The 20,913-nt window shown below is 46.0% G+C and overlaps 1 protein-coding gene across 1 annotated transcript in view; it reads left to right on the top strand.

The window, feature by feature from the left end:
* LOC138301475 (complement C4-like) overlaps positions 1 to 20,913 on the top strand; it is a 685,953-nt gene that overhangs the window by 70,741 nt on the left and 594,299 nt on the right. Inside the window, exons 3-5 of the mRNA XM_069241987.1 lie at positions 11,386 to 11,456; positions 12,426 to 12,514; positions 13,674 to 13,756. Coding sequence (XP_069098088.1) covers positions 11,386 to 11,456; positions 12,426 to 12,514; positions 13,674 to 13,756 — 243 coding nt within the window. The remainder of the gene's footprint in view (positions 1 to 11,385; positions 11,457 to 12,425; positions 12,515 to 13,673; positions 13,757 to 20,913) is intronic.

The raw sequence follows: 20,913 nt of genomic DNA, 5'->3' as shown, positions 1-20,913 counted from the left end.
ATAAGGTATCACAGTTAGGTTTCAACATAATGACCAAACTCTTTACAAAACTGGGCTTGCAGATCAACTATGAGAAGTCTGTTTCTTTACCTCACCAACTTCTCAGCTATCTGGGACCCACTCTGGGTACTCTAAAAGGAGAAGTGTAACCTCCGTAGGAGAGAGTGTCTATCAGAAATGTCATCAGCTACTTCAGATATTACATGCAATGGCTCAGTAGATTTTACCTCTACTCAGGTCCATGGATTCATGCATTTATCAAGTTCTGAATGCACGTCTTCAAGTGAGACCTCTACAACAGTGCCTCAATGACCCAATGAAAATACAATTTGAAAGACAAACCTTCTCTCACCCCACAAGTCAAAGTCACTGATGCGGTGGTCCAAGAAAAGAAACTTACTAAAGGGAATTTCCTTTTTCCCGGACCTTCCAGAACAAACAATTGTCACAGATGCTTCCCTCACAGGATGGGAAGCTCATCTACAAAATCTCATGGGACAAGGTCAGTGGTCAGAAAAAGAGGAATTGTACCACATAAATGTTCTGGATTTGAAGGCAGTCCATCTAGCATTGAAGGTTTTTGCTCCATCCCTAACATTGAACAGAATATGAATTCAGATGGACAATAGAACAATGATTCACTCTTTAAATAAACAAGGGAGCACCAGATGAAGGATACTTTCTTTAGAAGCTCAAGCAATCAGGCTTTCATTGCTAGCAAGCAATCTAATGATTCAAGCAATTTATTTGCCAGGCATCCAAAATTGTCAAGCAGATCTACTAAGCAGGTGCTTCATAGACAATCGCAAAGGGGAATCAGACAATTCAGTCTTACTAAATGTTTTTCAAGGATGGGGTTTTCCCCAATATAAACTTATTCATCACAGGAGAAAATACAAAGGGTGTCATTACGAGGCACCGCCGTGCTGAATTATGACTGCTGGCAGCCCGCCGTCCTTTTTCGTACAGAAAGCCGCCAGCAGCTATACTGGCGGACGGCGGGAAAGTGGAGTTTGCTCTACCTCCACTGCCATGTCAACAGAACAACGCCCACTGAATCAAGTCCCATGATTCTGTGAGGTGGTGTTCTGGACATGGTGTGCTGGCGGCGGAGCTGCCCCCATGGATCCCGTCCCCTCCCGGAGGATCAACGGGCAAGGTAAGTTGATCGTCTGTTAGGGAAGGGGGTGGGGGGGTTTTGTCTGTTGTGTGCGTGCATGGGGGTGTGCGTGTGAGAGTGTAGAGGGGGTGAGTGAGTGAGTGTATGTGTGCGGGGGTGTTGTGTGTATGGGAAATGTGTGCCGGTCGGACGGTGTGCATGTCTGAGTGTATGTGTGCAGGTATGTGTTGTCGGGGTGTATGTGTAGGGGTGTGTATCTGTGCATGTTGGGGGTGTGTGCATGTAGGGGTGTGTATATGTGCATGTTCGGGGTGGGGAGAGGGGTTGTGCCACCTTTGGGGGGAGGCAGGGGTATGGGGGGTGTGGGGGTAGGATTCGTGGGAGGTAGCGGGGTGGGGGAGACCCCTATCAGTGACAGGTAAGGAATTCCATGGCACTGATAGTGCCTACCGCCATGGATCTCATGCCGGTTCCCAACAACCCGAGATCCATGGTGGTATGCAGGGTCCTGATATCGTTGGCGGTCTAGTGACGACCGTCGGGCTGGAGACCGCAGTCTCTAGCCCAGCGGTCTTCACCGCCATGGCGGTCGGAATGATGAAGTGGCAGATGACCGCAGCGGTAACCGCAGAGGTCATAATTCCATTTTTTTTTTCGCCGGCCTGTTTGCGGTCTTACCGCCGCTTTACCACCGACCGCCAGGGTTGTAATGAGGGCCAAAATGCCTAAAGTTTGCAATGAGAATGTGGAACCAAACTTGACAGGCAGTAGCCTTTTGATCGATTAGTTGAAAGGTTTTCCTTCCCTCGATCCCATTAATTTTGACAGTATTACTCAAACTCAAAGCATTGGATGCCTTAATGATTCTAATAACTCCGGAATGGCCAAGACACTGGTTGTATCCAGAGCTACTTCACATTTCTGTCAGATCCCGCAAGAGTTTGCTGTGCAAACACACCCTTCTGTCGAGGATGCAAGGCAGAATCTTTCAGAGCGATGCATACTGCTTGAATTTGGGAGAACGGCTCCTGAAGTCATTCAATATTGACTTTTAAGTCTTCCACCAGACTGTATACTCATTGTGAAGACAGCTAAAGGCAACAAATACAATAGCATCTAATACATTTAAGTAGAAAATATTTATCATCTGGTGGCTACAAAACAATAATGATCCAATAAAATGCCAAGCGGATGTTATTTCACATTTCTACTTCATTTAGCAAAATCAGAACTACAGTTCAACTCATTAAAATTACATGTAGCTGCCAAAACAGCATACAGAAAAGGAGCATCCTATACCTCATTCTTTACTGTGTCAGTTGTTAAAGACTTTTTAGGAGGACTGAAAAACACTTTTACTCCTATTAGTCAACATGCTCCTCCTTGGGAATTGAATCCAGTTGTAGCCAGATTTATAGCTTCTCCTTTTGGGCCTATACATATGACCTCATATGACTTCAATATATATATATATATATATATATTTTAGGAGGGCATGGCTGTCAGCTATGATCAGACATTAAAGCTGTGCTCAATTGGTGCATTTTTTTCCAAATACTGCTTGTACTAATATATATATATATATATATATATATATATATATATATATATATATATATACATATATATATATCTATATATATATGTATATATTACCTACTATAGTTATAGTTAGGACCTACTTTCCATAGGAAAAGCATTTTTTGGCTTGGCTATATCTTTGGCACCATTTGATGAATCTTTATGAAATTGTCTCAAAAAAGTGTTCTCTAGGGTCTTGTTGTACATGGAAAGTGTTTGGGTGATCCGTCAAGTGGGGGGGGTTGAGAAAAAGGGAGGGGTTAAAAAAAAGGGTGTTTCGCTTGTTAATTCCCATAGAGATTTTAAATGCGACTACAGCCTGAACCACTGGATGAATGGAATAACACCAAATTTGGCAGAAAGATAGCTCTTGGTCCAGAAAGCACAGTTTTTGTTATTTAGTGTAAATAGTTTTTCAGAAGTTAAAGAAAATCCAAATTTGTATGTCTAGAGTTGCAGCGACTTCGCAAATACTCCTGATCTTGTGCAGAGATGTGATTGGCTGCCAACACTTCAACCAGGAAGTGTTGGCAACCATTTTGGGACTCGACTTCAGCGGAGTACCAAAAATAAACGCAAAAAAAAGAAAAGTAGGCATAACCCCATAGCCGGGTTGTCCATGGCACCCCGCCAGAAGAAAAAAACATTTTTCTTATGAATTCCTGGTGAAATTTGGGAATATTCGTGAACTTTGCCGTGAACTAAAAAAAAGAAATCAAGCGTGGTCCCCTGCACTTGTTTTTAGTGTAGCCTCTGAGTGTGCCAGGTCCCGGGGCAATGCAGAGTTTATTAAAAAAAATGGAGTGGGGTGCACAGGGCCCCACTCAAGGGGCTTTTTAATGCTCCAGCAAGGGCTAATTTGAAATAAATATGTAGGATGGCGCGCAGAACCCCAGGCTCTGGGGACCACCCATGTTCCTGGGGCTTTCGGACCCCCCTCCTAGAGCTTTCAGAAGCACCCAGGGACAACCACCTCCCTGGGGAGAAATTGAAAATGAAGAAGGGACCCCGGGAACCACCAACTCCTCTGGGCTATTACTTTGGTAAAAAGAGGGAGGGGCCATGCAGCCCCCCGCCCGGGCCATATACGGCCCTGGGAACCACCACTTCCCCCGGGGCCAGCCCGTGTACAACAAAAAAGGGGAGCCACACAGCCCTCCCTTTTGGAGCCATTTATGATCTGGGGAATGCCACCCCTCATAGTCGGCTCCTGCTATCTCCCAAGGTGCCCACTCTCAGGAGATAGCTGCTTGCTATTGCTTGGCGGGAGCTGTGACAGCTCCCAACAAACTAAAGCAAACACTCCGCTTCCTGCAAGCGGCAGCTGTCAAAATGCTCCTGCTTGCTGGAAGCTGAGTTTGCAAAGACATGGGGGCAGGGAAAGAGATGAAAGTATTGCTCCAACACGCAGGGACCTGCATATCCAGCAGCTTCCTGCGTGCCGGAGCAGTGCCGGCTCTCTCAGGAGGCGGAGAGCTGGCTGGCACCGTAGGGGCCTTGAGGCTTCCCCTGTGGCCCCTATGTATTACCAAGGCAAAGCAAGTGGTTTTCTCTGCATTTCGACCATGAAGAGTTAACTGTAATCCTTGATGGAGGTGTTTGCATCCTTGCTTTTTTCAAGCGCAGTATGTCATGTAGTGACGGTGACTAGTGGGTTCTTTCTTGTAATCTGCTGCTGAGATCAGAGACTGTCTTCTCCTTTTTAAAAACTATGTGAGAAAGTTATCCTTTTAGCTCTGATTAACCCCCAAACCTTTTGACTGATACTGGTGTTTACCGATTCTGACTATGCTTTGGGCACTGCTAACCAGTTCAAGGGCCAGTGCTCTCTGTAAAATGGTATATGTAAATAAGGCATAAATATAATTGGCTCTAACAACCTACCTTTGAGTCACCAGTATATGGTAGGGCATGTAGGTTTGGGGACCCCAGTATAGTCTTTTGTGTCATTGTCAAAGTAGGCCTGCCTTACTGGCTGCTTTTAAATTAAAGTTAACCCCAAATTTGACTTTGGAATTAAAAGTATTTCCAAATTTATTTTTACATATAAGCCACCCCTAGGGTCTGCTGTATGTGCCCCAAGGGTTGGGTATAGTGTAAATATAAGCAAGGGCTTTATAAACGATGTTTCATAAGCCCTGGTGAGGGAAAAACAGATACATTGTTTTTTCTCCTTTGTAGTACACAAGCTCCATAGTCTAACATTGGAAGGCCTTATTTAAAATTAATAAAGTTTCATTTCCACTAGAAAAGAGCTAAAGCTGTCACGTTTGCTATCAGATTATATTTTAGAATAAATCCAACAACTAGCCAAGGTTGGGCTTATTATAACTAGTACAGAGAAAGAGTTTTAGAACTCTTTCTGAAAGTTACCAAAATCAGCCCTGTAGTGCCCTTTCATGAGCCAGGCCTTAAAGAGGTGTGAAGTGACCTGGTATGAAACAAAGGAAGCATCTGGTGGGAGGAGAACTGCTGAAGCAGATGGCAGAGCAGGATGGGGGTTAAGTACCCAAACCGGTTTTCAAAGGAGGGAAAGCCACCTGGGACAGTAACTTGACCTCCCCCATTTCCTGCTTCCTCATCCAGAGGGGAGCCCCAATACTTACATTGTGAGAGGGGCTGAAAGGGCTGTATTAGAGAACGATAGCTACACCAGTGGGTGGGCTCAGCCAGATGTAACCTCAAAGCAGAGGTTTTCTCCATGTTGGATTTTTAAAGAATGTTGCTTTCTGGGATTGATATTTTCCACACTTCACAGGAAGTGGTCACCCCAGAGGGTGGCACTGTGCATCCCATTGGTCAGGGGTGCCCCTCTGCTTGCCAAACCAGGAGCAAGGATAAATCTGGCAGAGCTGCCCAACAATTCAGATCCCTGCTGGAAGAAAGTACTGCAGAAGAAGGCCTGCCCTGCTGAACTCCTGGTCTGCACCTGAAGGACTGCACCCACACGGACTGCACCAGCTGCACACTCTGCGCTTCACAACAAGAAAGTCTGTGCTTCTGCAACTCCAGGAGTGGACCGCCTGTAAGCTATAGGTACAAAGGAGCTGACCTGAGTCTCCTGCATCAAGCCATGCAAGAAGAGCCCAGCTGACCAGAGTCCAGAGACCATTTGAGGAGTCTGACTAGGTGCATTCTGGGAATTGTAGTCTGAACTCAGAGCTTCTGGAACCTTCGATCAAGTCTGTGGGCACTTAATGGGCCCAAGAAGGACTTCTGGAAGAACATCCAGATGTTTGGAACAACTTTGTAAAAAAGCTTCATAACTTGATCAACCAAACCCCGTGAGTGAAGCCGGCTACCTTCAACCGTGACCCAGCCTGAATTTCATGTTCATCCCTCTGAAAACTCCAAAGCTCCAGACTTCCACGATTTGACCAGGGTCTCACGGAAAGGCAATCCGACGACTGCATATGGAATTCGGCTTACTGGAGAGAACTGCACAACGTCGAGGGAGAAAAGCTACAGAAAGATTTCTAAGTGTAAAGGTAAAACTTTGACCGAGGACTCCCACGCAGTGTATCTGAGTAGGGTTCCATTGCGGTCACCTCACTTTTGACTTTGCCCCCGGACAAGCGCGACCAGATGTCTTCGATTGGTGCTTTTTGTTTTTAGGCACTAGAAAGTATTTTCATTCAACAAATTCACATCTCCAGCTACCTACATTGGATTTTTGTCATTTTGGTGTTATTTTAAACATAACAATATTTCCTATATTTATAAATTGGTGCCGGATGTTTATTGTGTGTTGTGCTTTATTTATTTACTGTTTTGCTGTTATTAAATGCTTTGCACACTTGTCTGCTACATCAATCCTAAATTCTCGTGGGCCAAGCTACCAAGGTTGAGCAAGGATTAATTTGTTGAGACCTTGACTGGGCCTAGTGGGAGATTGTTGCCTATTGCTAAGTGTAAGTATCTACATGCCCTTACCAATACCCCACTTTCCAACAAACTACAGGTATGTAAAATGGCCTAGAGGACCTACCCATTTGACCCTTCCATATACATTAGTGGTGTTCAACTACTTTCGGCCGTTTTCTCAGGATGATGAACTTATTCAAAGGTCCCCCCAAGCATGTTTCTCGCAGTTGTAGTACAAATCATCCAAGTGTGTTTTCTCTGCAGTTCCACCTTGATATCTGATGATGATGCTCAAGGAACAATCACATTGGCAAAGTTACGGGCACACAAGGTCACTGGAGGAATTACCTCAGCATCCTTTGCGCAGCTGTAGTGTGGGAGATGCACTATGCATTTACCCAACGAGGTAGCACTTACAAATTAGCCAGTAGAAAGTAAGTCAGTTGGGTAGACATTCTGTACATAACTGTGGCATCTTCTTGGATAAATACAGAGGTCAGGATTCATTCTGGCATGAAGCTCATTTCACAGAAATTAAACCTCAATGGGAAGCACTTTCAGATATAAACAAAGGAGATGCCCAAGTTGAAGCTTCTCTTCTGTAAACTACTAATCATCCTAATTTTTTGCGCATGGTCAAGGCAAAGCAAGTGTTTAATCTCTGCAATTCTACCATGAAACATTATCTGTGAACCTTGACGGAGGTGCTTTCATCCTTGTTTTTTTAGCAGAATATCTCATGTAGTGACTGTGACGAGTGTGTTCTCTCCTGTCAACTGCTGCTGAGACTAGAGGTTGTGTTCTCACTTTTAAAAACTACAAATATATTAAACCCGAAGCCCCCAGGTGGGCCAAGTCCCAGGGACAGTGGCATTTTTAATCAGGGGCTGCCTGACTCCCCTCTGCAGCCCCTGGGACTGCCACCTTTCCAGAGCTAAAGAGATTATGTGGGTTATTATGACCGTGGCAGTCCTGCCGCACCATGCCGGCGGTAGCGGCCAGACCGTTGACAGCATGGCGGTGCAGGACCGCCAAATTATGACAAGGGTAGTGAACTGGCTGCATGACACCACCTGTACCGCCAGAGGGGTAGGACTGCCTGGCCGAATATTGACCACTTTCGGCCCGGCAGTACACCTAACACCGCCCGCAGTATTTTGAGTATCCTTACTGCCACAGATTCCGTGGTGGCAGCCCCACCACGAAATCCCTGGCGGTAAGGATACAGACAAAAGGAATACTAATTCCTGTCGCCACTACAGGACTCCCCACCACCCCCTCCCTGTAGGACCCCCCCCACCCCTGACCTCATTAGGAGCCCCCCACCTCCCAAGCAGTGATGCCCACCTCCCTGATCCCCGTACTGACCCACCCTCCCCAAATCACTGTACTGACTGACCCCTGATCCACGCATGCACACACCGCACATACACACATACACGCACACATCCACACATACATACATACACACATCCACGCTCACTCATTCACACACATGCACACATGGCCACAACATTCCCCCACCCCCTGCATACATGCATTCACACAAGCACACAGACACTTGCACACACACGCATGCAAACACACACAGCACCCCCCTCCATTCACACACACACCTCCACTCATGCACACAACACTCAACACATCCCCCTCCCCTGTCGGTCGATCACCTTACTTGGTGGTCGCCCAAGAGGGAACGGGGTCCATGGGGCCTGCTCCGCGGGCACCGCCCTGTCACAACACTTCCACGCCGATTACAAAGTTGTAATATGGCCTGCGGTGTTGTGATGATGTGGCGGTGCCAGCGGAGTAACCTCCACTAGACCGCCGACCGCCAGTATGGCTGCTGGCGGCTCTCCACCCAGTTTATGGCGGAGAGCTGCCAGGAATCGTAATATGGCAGTCTGAAGCTCGCCATCACTGGCGGTGTCCTGGATGGTGTGACTTCGATGGTCAACTGTTTTGACCACCAAAGTCATAATGAGGGCCTATGTGTGCGGGAGGCTGCCCAGCCCCACCACCCCCAGTCCTGGGGCCTGCCACCTCCCTGGGGCACATCTTTCACGCTAATGCCGAGGGGGCTGCCCGGTCCCCCCACAACCCCCGGGAACCACCGTCACTCCAGGGCACGAATGTTAAAACAGGTAGGGGGTCCGTTGCAGATCCACAGGCCAAGGGGACAGCCACTTCCCCAGGGCTATTGACTTTGGAGGAGGTTGCTCGATGAGCCATTAATGGCCCTGGGGACAGTGCAGGGTTGGGTGGTTATGGTTTTAGGGGTTGGCCGCAGGGCCAGGCCACTGGCCAGGCCCTGCAGCCTATGTTCTGAGCTGCAGGGGTTTGGGTGGTTTAAAAATTCATGATGCTATACTTAGCCCTATGAATATAATAGTTTAACCATTTAATACTTAGGGAGTTAGGATAACCTATTCCAGACACAATTGCACACAAGGGGACACCAGCACTGCCATCAACTCAGACAGAAAGAAGACTGATCATCCTTCAGTTTGCACCTAAGGCTGAGTGGTGATTGGCCTGATTTTGTTTTAGCCTCGCCACCCCTATGCTGTCATTCACAGCTTTTGTGTGCTGTGAGAGTGCATGGCCATTTTCCTTATGCAGCAGCCAATCCCAATGCCTTCAATTATGAGAGAAGGCTTGGCTAGACGCTGAAGACCTGTGGACCTCCTGGGAAGGTGTCACAGATCCCTGGGTGATCTGCAGGCCACAGTTTAGGAACCACTGCCTTAGATCTTCATCATGAAATCCTGAGATTTGTTCCTGTCTTCCCTTCAGAATTAGTTGATCAGACCAATACACGTTCTGGAAAGTATGTGAGGGTTGGAGGTGCTGACATTGGAGGAGTGGGGTACCTTCAGGAGTTGTACCTATGCCAGTGCTTCCCAAATTTGTTAGAACCACAGCTCACTCTTTAGTAGGACAAACGTTTGTGACCCATCTAGCTTTGATGGACATGAGGTGGTCGATTTTATAATGTAAAGAAATGTTAGTGAATTGTCATTTACAGAGAACACATTTTCCATTGAAATGGTCACTAAATCTGCACAGAGATAGAGTTTTACTGATAAAACTATGTTGTGCACAAATGAAAATGCATGATAACCTGATTTCAGTGAATATTTATTATTTGTGCATCATCGAGTAACGTGTCTTGATTTGCTCTCATCCTATTAAAATATTGGTTTCTATCACACTTCAAAATTACAAAAAAGTTTTCTCATTTTTTCTTTCCTAACTGCTGAAAGTGTACATTTTATTTATAGGTATTTACATTTTGTTTTCTGTTACGAAAAAATCACACCATACAACATTTCCTTTTTTCACATTTCATGCATCCCAGCATGATTCACTTTACTTTTCTTTCACTGACTTTGGAATGAGAGGAGTTTGTAAACACCAGTCCCCATGTTCAAAAAAATAAATAAGCAGCAGAACACATAGGCCCTCATTACAACCCTGGTGGATGGTGCAAATAGAGCGGTAAGACCACAAACAGACCGACGGACATTACCGGCACATTATGACATTGGCGGTTTGCCATATGCCAAACTGCCAATGTCCCGCACCTTCCGCCACGGCGGTAACGACCGCCAGGCTGGAGACAACGGTCTCCAGCCCGGCGGCCGTCACTAATCCGCTGGCCGTATCAGGACCCCGCATAGTGCCATGGATTTCGTGGGGTTTTCATCTGCCACAAAATCCATGGCGGTATGCACCATCAGTGCCAGGGAATTCATTCCCTGGCACTGATTGGGGTCTCCCCCTCCCCTGAGTTCTCCCCCAACACCCACAACCCCCCTGGCACCCCCCAAAGGTAGTAGGACCCCCTCCACACCACCACCCTCTACCCCCCACCCCCATTGAAACCCCCACACATACCCCCCACACTGCCCTACATGCACGCTCACACTACTCACACACATACATGCGCACATACATGCACACATACATACAAGTTACATTTCCACCACACACATTACACCCCTGCATGCATACACACTCACACACACCCCCCCATGCACGCACACAACACACAACACCCCACCCCCCCTCCCCTAACGGACGATCACCTTACCTCTTCCGGTGATCCTCCGGGAGGAAACGGAATCCATGGGGGCTACTCTGCCGCCAGCACCCCATCACCAGAACACCTGCACGCCGAATACTGAGTTGTATTATGGTAGGCGGTGTTCTGATGACGTAGCGGTGGCGGTGGAGCAGCCTCCACTTCACCGCCGACCGCCAGTATGGCTGCTGGCGGCTCTCAGTCCAAAAAAGGGCAGAGGGTTGCCAGCAGTCATAATATGGTTGGCGGTCTTTGGCCCGGCGGTACCTCGGCAGTCTCTGGAGGAGACCGCTGAGGTTGAAATGAGGGCCATAGTCTGACATTTGACCTGTGTCTTTGATGAGCAGCAAATGTGACAAGATAAATACAGAATTTAAAGTCATCTTTATTTATTGCTTAGACTTTTCAGGCCCACCAAAAGTCAGCCTGACCCACAGGGAAACATTGGCCTATGGCTTTGTAAGGCTTGAATACGTTGCTCATTTTGTCAGTGTTCCCTTTCTTCCTCTGAGACCAGGTACCCACTTATAAATAACAAAAGGTAAATATTTATTAAGATTGATTAGTTTAAGTGATATTGCTGAGCTGAAAGTACCTTGGGTTTGTAATCCAGGAGGCATTGCTGTTAGGATTCTTGTGCCAAACATGGTAGCATGCAATGCCCGAGGTGTGGCCCATGGGCGTTGTATGCAGTAGATGACGTCAATCTAACTCTTACTCTGTTGTCTTACAGTGAAGTTCCGGGTCTACGTCCTTGACCACATGATGAGGCCTGTACAGGAATCCATCATAATCAATGTCTACGTAAGTTACTTTCCACACTTTTCGACAACATAATAACAACACACATGGCCATGAAAGGTATCCCCCTGTCCTGACAACTTAATCAAATTAAAGTCCAAGCATATTTCCTGTTGACTTCACCCAGGCTAGGAGCTCACTTGTGATGTCACAGAGTGCACACCCCTTCTACAGCCATGGTGTATTTCAGTATAAAGATGTCGAGACCCTGTCCCTGTAAAGACATTTGCTGCCTCCTGTTGCCTCTATTACTGAATCACAAAGCCCATTCCTGTAAGGGAGTCTATCCTGCAGTTGTCGTTGTCTAAGGCCTTGGGCCCACTAGTGTAAGAGTGTTCCCTTACTTGTATTCAGTCTCATACTGAGGCCCAGATGCATTTATTGTAAGGACAATCCCTCCCTCCAATGCCTTCAGTATTCAGCCTTTTTCTTTAAGTGTAAGGCTGTTCATTCATATAATGCCCGCTATTGTTAGAGCATTCCCTCTCTTTAGTGCCATCTAGTATTCAGCCTCTCCCTGTACATATAAAGGCATGCATACATGTAATGCCACCCAAAACCCAGAACATACAAGACCCATGGCATTTCCTGCATTATACCCTTTATTACTTATCCATAAGCAATCACTGTAAGTGCATCAATCTTTCTAAGTCCTTCTGGGTCCGAGAGCCACTGTATTGCATTCCTCCCACGTTGCCCTGCAGTACTCAGGCTCATGCACTCTGCCTGGTGCTCTCAAGTATTACAGTCTATTACCCACCACTGTAAGTGACATCCCTCCTTCTTAGACTTTCTAATACTCAGACCAGAATCCACCCATGAATTCACACTTGCATTTCTGACACATGTTCTAGACTTCAATGGAAGCTGCTGTTCTATCTCAGCAGGCTTCAGTTGATTGCTGAAAGCTAAGTTGCAAGGCCTGACGTGCATGAGGTGAATATATTCTGCTTAACTGCATTTCCTTTTCAGAATGCGCAAGGTCTGCGAGTAAAGAAGTTAGAGATATATTCAAAGAACGGGATCATCAACGAGCAGCTCACCATTCCAGACATCTCTGAGTGAGTTACCGGATTGGCTTTTATTTTTTCCATGTTGGGGTCTCTCCTACTGGAGTTGGGCAGGATGCTCCATGGAAAGAGGTTGAATTTTGTCTCAGTTCCTTTCATCTGAAATAACTGTTGTTGAGATTCTCTCTTAGAGACCAGATGAATTTCTGCTCTCACACAAATATTATCACTTAGGATCAAAACTTTCCACACATGCACAGAGTATCTCTTAGCTGCATTGTCTCCTAGAGTAGCTCATCTACAGTGTCTTTCATAGCATTTATCATGACCAGAGTATTGTTGAGTATCACTCCTTGACAAACTCTTCCTCAGTATACCTCAAATCAGTGTCTCCTTCAATACCTTTAATGACTTTTGTGTCTCTCATGATCTCAGTCTTCTTCTGTTTAACACATGACCAATGTCTTCTTGAGCATCACTTATGACCAATGTCTTCTGATGCATCTCTTGCACCGAGATTTCTCCTGCCTCCAAGGGTAATCACATGTGAACAATATTTCACACCCATTCTGACAACATCTTTCTGGATACAACAGGAATGTCTGAGAATTGTAAGGTAACAAGATTCTCTGATTTGTGGCAGGAGTGGTAAATACTCAGTTAGAGCATTCTTAACTCTAACTGAGGATTCCTCAGAAAGAACTACAGTATGATGAAGATAACTGTGTCAGTGAACTTTCCACTGTTAGATTCATTTTCCTAATTCTCTACAAAATGGAGGATTTTCTAGTAGCACCCAACTCTGAAGGTGTGGTACCAGAAAATCATAACCAATTAATGTCCTAAATATTGCACGGCTCATTTCAGTTAATAATAGAACAGGTACACCTAATATTTTTGTAAATGATATCCGGTTCAGCATTTCAATCAGACAGTACTTTTGTTAAAGATATATTGACATACAACCTGTCTGAAACAATTAAAAACCTCTTTGGCTTTTCAAGGATATTACTTAAAGTAAATGTCACCATTGCTTGCCAAGAGTATATCTTGGGATCAGCTCTCCCATGCACGTCTATTTGTAGAGTGTATCATATGGGGTGGAACACAAATGCTCCTTCAAGACACAGGACTGCAGGTCAGGGGTGGAGGTAAAGGGCAACTTTTGCAGTGATTCTAATCCTTGTTGTCTCCTCTTATTACCCCGGAGGCCCGGTGTTTGGACCATTACAGCCTTGTACCCTTCCTCTGCAGAGTCCAATGCTTCAGCACAGTTCGAGGTGAAGAAGTACGGTAAGCTCTAGACACTCCAATTCACTGTTGCAACATTTGTGTCCCATGAGGGGATGAGTACATTTCCATTGATAAATTAGTTTATGAAAACATCCTAGATTTACACCATGCCCACTGGTTTGCAAACTCTCCATAAAAAGAGTAGAAAGATATGATTTTCTCAAATATCTTAGTTCCTGATTAGAGCTTTCTGACTGAAGGACATTTGAAAGTGCCCCAGTCATCTGGTACTGTTGTAATAACTTCTTTTGTATGTGGGGCTGATAAAAATATTCCTGAGTGGGATACAGTCTGTTCAATTATAGTTGGCCTGGTGTTGGCACACCTGGATTTTCAGACATTTCCCTGTAGCAGGGAAGGAGCATGTAATGCTCCCTCCCACTCTGCATGGCATCCTTCCCTACATACTTCCACCCTCCCAACCCCTTACCACCCTGTACTCCCTTCTCTTCTTCTCTTATTTACCTGCTGCTTAGAGCAGGTGATAAATGGGATTGATAATGTACACAGAACTGGAAATTCCTTGTAGAATTGGACTTGGAAAAACTTGGTCTGCAGAGGTATTCCCCATTCTATAGTGATTACCTTGTAATAGTCAGATTTATATCCAGGGACACCAGCTGGAATTGTAATATCCAGACACACTGTATCCTTGCACATAAATCTATTGTAGTCTTATTTGGGGCCTGAAATACCATGGAGTATACAAGCATTGTGATTGTGAATGTGTTAATAATTGAGCGCAGTCATATGCTTTTTATTAACCCCAATATCATGAAAGTCTGAATTAGCCCTGCTTGGACTGCAACCCTAGTTCATCAGAGGTTTCTGCAGAGAACAGTCTTATCTCTTGGGTCTTTTTTCTACTAAGAACTATCAGATGCCTTGATTCTCCTGTATTTGATCTTTCATAGATTCACATGCTTGAATAATTTCCTGCTGTCTAAGTGGGAGTCCCACAATATAATTAGAAAGCTGTGCAGTGTTAAACCTAGCCCAAACAGGCTAAACACATTCTATTGAGTATTGTATCTACTTCATTTAAATAATACTAAACTCTAGTCAATCAGGCTGCAGCACCCTGTAGAGCACTCTGCTGAAAGACTTTCTTCCCTCAGATTTTCTAGTGCACGTCATGTGATGGAAGTCTCTCTGAGCTCTGCTCAATTTCTTTGTTCAGTGCCATTGACACAGAAATTTGTCTTACAGGCACCATGAAAATCACCTGCAAAACCATTGTAGATGACGTTGACAAAAACTTCATCAACGGCATCGTCAACAACATCTCCCCCATCAACAATAATGGCACGCTTGGCAGCATCGTCGCTGAAGAAACTGTTGATGACGTAACATTAACACTGTTAACAGTGGGACTCGAGGAGTTACCTAAAAACTCTGCAAGACTCAGCAAGAGTCTGCAAAATACCGCTAGCGATGGAGTTTGGTACATCCCCTAGCGATTGTCCTGCACTGTAAAGTTAGTGCGAATGGCACCACGCAATGCACTAGAAGGCACTGCTTCTTTCTGCTGCTCTAGTAGATTTTGTATTTGAGGGGCTACTTTCTCAATGTGAGTAGTAGCGACCTGCCGGAACAGCCTGCTTTGAGAAATCTCACTGGCAGGCAGACTAGTTCCTGATTTTCTCGCTCGCCAACTTAACTTTGGTGAGCCACGCACAAGAAAAAACTTTGTCACATGCTGGTTGGGGGAGTTTTCCAAAACTCCACGCTCCAAGTGGAGCACAGAGTGGGTAAAACTCTGAGAACTCCTCCAGAGGAGCAGAGTTTACCACCCACCCTAGTAACAAGGCCTTTACTAAAGCACATGTTGGAAGATTATTATTAAAGGTTTCCAGAACCTACAACGACTGCATCACCAACACAACTAACAAGGTCTCAGAAAACTCTGAATGTTCCACCACCTACCCTACAAATGCTGTCTCTTGTTCCAAATGCACATATACCAAAGAGGATGCCTGCATCAAACCTGCAATTCCACCAATTGATGAGGGCATTTCTTTTGAGAAAGAAAGAGAAGAAGATGAAGTACCGGACAATAAGAACAAACATGATGAATGGGATGACTACCTCATTCTAAAGACATCACCACCTGCTACACAACCTGACTCTTCCCCTCCCGATGACATTGGAGAATTTCACAATCTAATGGAAAGTGCGGCAAAATGTTTGAATCACCAGTGCCTACAAAACGCCCAGGGGGTCATTCTGACTATGGCGGGACCTGAACCGCCACACCCGTGACGGTCTTTTGACCACTGCCAGGGTGGCAGTGCCTGTCCCAAACCACCACTTCCCGTTCCTACCTCCATAGCGGTTGGACCCGCTGGGCCGTAGACGAGCATCTCTGACCCGGTGGGCCACCCAATACCGCCGCTGGTATTCCGAGTCCCCTTCCCGCAAGGGATTCCATGGCAGTAGCACTGGTGGTTCTCTGGCGCCCGCGACTTCAGTGGTCTAAGCAAAAGACCGCCAAAGTCAGAATGAGCCCCTCAGTTTTTATTTGGCTTTGAAGAGCCTTCTAGAAGATCAATCATAGCAGTACCTATTGTGAATTTCATGTGAAAGGAAGGCATCAAAATCATGAAGAATATAGCAACCGTCTTTGCTGTCTTGCCCAGATTGGATAAGACATATTCAGCACCATAAAATTCACCAGTTTGTTTGACTGGGCATACAAACCCAGACTCCATAATAACACAGTCAGCTCGACACAGCTCAAAGAATCCTACACCAGGGCTACCGGCAACAGGAATTTGCATTCCTGTTGCCAGTAGATGACTACCCCACCCCCTCCCACTTCCAGTAGTGACACCCCAACTCCCAGTAGTGACCCCCCCACCTCCCCAATCCCCGTACTTAACCCCACCCCTGCATACACACACGCACCCACAGACACACACACCCTGACACATATCACTCACACTCACAACACCCTTACACTCATGCGCACACACACGCATCATCACCACATATACACACAGACACACATGCACAAACACTCCCCTCCCAGCCCCCCATTCATGACATGCATACACACACTCACACACACACCCATTCACATGCCCCACCCCCCTGAAGCCAACCTGCCAATATACATCACCAACTGCCATGGCGGTAGTAGGCGCCGGGCCAGAGATAACAATCTCCAGCCCGGCGTCCGCTACTGTACCGCCGGTGGCATTTTGACCCTGCCGAACGCCATGGTTTTCGTGGCATTCGTAATGCCACAAAAACCATGGTGGTAGGCCCTACCAGTGGCAAGAAATTCCTTCCCTGTCACTGGTAGGAGGCCCACCCACCCCCACAACACTCCACAGATGCCCCCCACCCCCCTCCATCCACGCTTCCCCCCTTTGAATCCCCCACCCCCTATACACGCACACTCGCAGACACGCACCACGCATTCACACACTCACTCACACAGGCATACATGCATTAATTCATGCATGCAACCATTCATTCACGCACACATCTGTACACACCTTCATACTGACACGCAGACACACATTCACATTTCCATCCATACACACAATCTCACACATGCACACGCGCAAACAACACTACACACACATTCGCATTCACGCACACACTCACACACACATGCACACACCCCCACACACACAACACCCCCCACACCCCTCCCCTGTCGGAAACCCAACTTACCTGCATCAAGGGGGTTTTCCAGCAGGGGGCGGGACGGGCGCTGCTACCGCCAGAAGCGCCTGCCAGCAGAACACCGCCAGGCCGTATTATTTGACATAATACAGCTGGCGGCGGTCTACTGGTGCGGCGCTTCTGGTCATAGCAGCACCACCTTAACACCGTCAGTCAGTATGGCCACATCCGGATTTCCACCCTTCTTGTGGACGAAATCCGGCTGTGGTTATAATTTGGCGATCGGATGTTACCTGTGGCGACGTTCTTTTGGCTGGCGTCGCCATTGGCGGTAGGCGGCATTTACCACCATTGTCTTAATTAGGGCCTATGTACTTTACAAATGAAGCAAATGCCCTTTTGAGGAGAGAGAGACAGAGGGTGATTTTCTTGGAGAGGAGGATATCAACCATATTGATATTAGCAAAATCAGCCCTTTCAACAGCAATATTGACTGCAATATCCTCAACAGCAATATTGTCAGCCACTACCACCACCCTATACCAAGCAAGCATCAAGAAGGAAACAAACTTCCCAAGGAAGAGATATTAATCAAAAACAGTGACAATATGAAGATGCCAGTTAGCCTTATTTAATCCTAACAGCCAATGGGGGGGGGGGGGTGAATCACAAATTACCTTAAACAGTGGAAGTCAATAACAAATAACGGTTGGGTTTTAGATTTAACTACCTATGGCCGAACTCTGGAATTCCACCAATAGCCCCTCCATACTCCTCCACTGAAAACCTTCCTACCTCAACTCCATCTACTTAAATTGGAAATATTATCCGTGTTCAGCAAAGGAGATAAAGAAAAAGAAACCCACACCAAAAGTCAATGGGATTCTATTTCTGATTCTTTTTAATCAAGAAAAAAACTGGAGAATTGTACTAAACTGGGTTACTGTTTGAGGGGTGTGACACCCTTCTCAAGCAGCAACCACAATTCTTCCTGTGGTGAAGTCCCAAGCAAACCCTAAACTAACCCGTGCTCAACACTCAGGTAGCTTGGCACTGAGTAGTCAAGCTTAACTCAGAGGCAATGTGAAAAGTATTAAAAACATAACAGTAAACAATCCAATCAGAACTAGAGGTATGTAATTTTAAACATTATAGTGAAAATGGCACCAAAAAGCACAAAGCACCAACTGTGAATTTCCAGTCACTCCAGACATGGACAGTCACAATTTTAGGCTAACCGCGTTGGAGTAGAGACTGACTACAGGGACCTAATTCGGCCCGCTGAAAAAGTGCCTTCAATCATGGTTTGTGTGCGTTGGGAGGATTCCTATCGAAGATGCTTTGGCGAGGCTGTGAAGCGAGGTCCTGCATCATTATTGAGGATCCCGTCGACAAGAGCTTGCAATGTAAAGCCAGGTATCGAGGATGTATTGTGCAGCTGGGGCAATGCGTTGATTTTGAGGAGCTGCAAGGGCATCGTTGTTGAGGCTGCCGTCGAGAAAGGGATGTCAGGGTGTGCCCTTAGGATGTGTCGCATACAGCAGCAGTAGTGAAGAGGCCTTTGCGATAGGTGCAAACCGTGCAGCAGTGGCGGTGCATTGGTTCTACTTGGGGCTGGGCCATGCAGCAGAGGAGATGCGCTTTTTCCACTGGATCCACAGAGGCTTGCAGAGCACCTTAGGCCTACTTCTAAGGCTACAGGACTGGGGTGGCACCACTTGGCAGAGTAGACTCACAAATGGCAGAACCAAGGTGCTGGGGTCAAGGTTGTTGGAGCCTTCTGTCCCTGAGGCTCAAGTCAAGAGGCCAGCCAACTAACTCCTGGAGTCAATTTGGGATCCTGGGCTCAACAGATGTAGGTTCAATGCTTCTCACCCAAGCAAGAAGGTAGCAGGTCAGCACAGCAAGTCAGCAGCCCTTCACATGAGTAGCAGTCCAGGACATTGACAGTCCTTTCACCAGTACAGCAGTCCTTCTTCCGGCAGAGTATCCACAGGTCCAGAAGTGTACTGAAGAGTTAGTGTTTAGTCTCCAGTACTTATACCCAGTTGTGCCTTTGTAGTATGGGAGAAGGTTCTAGAATTTTCTCTTTGTAGTCTCCAGGCATCCTGAGTTTCCTGTCCTGGCTCTAGACTAACTATCAGGGGGACTGCAGCCCTTTGTGTGGAGGCTGGGTGCTGCCCATTCAAGTGTAAGTAGGGCTGGGCCCAGCTCCGCCGCTCCATCCAGCAAGTGATGGCCCATTCAGGCACACCTGAGCTCTCTATTATGTGTGTTGCTAGGAGGTATACACAACGCCCAACTGTCACCTACACCCAGTCATGTAAAAAGCTATGGCAGGAAAATGCCAACTTTCTAAGAGTTCTAATGTAACAAATGTTCATAGAGGATTGAACGTTCTAGTCTAAGCATGGACCAATTCACATACAGTGTTATATAAAATGCATGTCAATTTGATATGATCATTAAGTTTACACAAAAAATTGGAGCAGCAACAACAACATTGATTGATGATGTATACAAGCACAGGCAGCCTACTACAGTCCCACTAACTCAACATCTAGGGGACACAAGGAGGGCACAAACCCCCTGACAATCTAATAAAACAATAGTTAATACTTAATCAGCCCTGTATGATGCCACACAGGCAATCAGAATCCTTCATGAATTATTAAAGCAGAAATGCAATGAGTTTTGTCATGAGGGTCTATGGTCGGCGTTTTGGTCCCCCACAGCTCAAACAGTCCCTGAGACCATCCTGTTAATACTTCAATAAATGTGCACTTAGCTGCAATATCACGCTTTAGGAGATCATCCAGTTTGCTATATTTATGGTCAAGGCTGATTATCAAAGAGTTTCTTAAAGGAAATTTGAGGGTATTCACTTCAATGAAACAACCTCCTTCATCTTGGCAAAGTAATGCAAGGCTTTTGCAATTGATAAAAGCTCCATTGGAACCCATTCACAAAGCTGAGTTGAAATTTCTGTCATGTAAAGTTGCATTGTTATTAGCTCTCGCGTCAGCATGGATAGTTGGTGAATTAGAGGTTTTTACCTTTTAAAGAAATACATATGCAGTTCAAAAATGATGACGTAATTGTTAAAAATTGGGTCTTTGGTTGACAGTCAGGTTACCCCCTGTTCAAGCAAGGACCCTCACTCTAGTCAGGGTAAAAGAGAATCACTCTCAGCTAACCCCTGCTTACCACCTTGGTAGCTTGGCAGAGCAGTAGGCTTAACTTCAGAGTGCTAGGTGTAAAGTATTTGTACCAACACACACAGTAGCTTAATGAAAACACTACAAAATGACACAACACCAGTTTAGAAAAATAGGAAATATTTATCTAAACAAAACAAGACCAAAGCGACAAACATCCACCATACACAAGTCAAGTTATCAATTAAAAATCAAAAAGAGTCTTTAAGTCGTTTTAATCACACACTAATGCCGTCAGCATGAAAAAGTTCCTTGGATGCGTCAAAAATAGCTCCGCACGGGTGAGTGTGCGTCAACAAGGGC

This window comes from Pleurodeles waltl, chromosome 6, assembly GCF_031143425.1.
Source record: "Pleurodeles waltl isolate 20211129_DDA chromosome 6, aPleWal1.hap1.20221129, whole genome shotgun sequence".
In the NCBI taxonomy this organism is placed as follows: Eukaryota; Metazoa; Chordata; class Amphibia; order Caudata; family Salamandridae; genus Pleurodeles; species Pleurodeles waltl.
The sequence above is the reverse complement of the archived record's forward strand: the minus strand, read 5'-3'. Positions and strand labels throughout refer to the sequence as shown.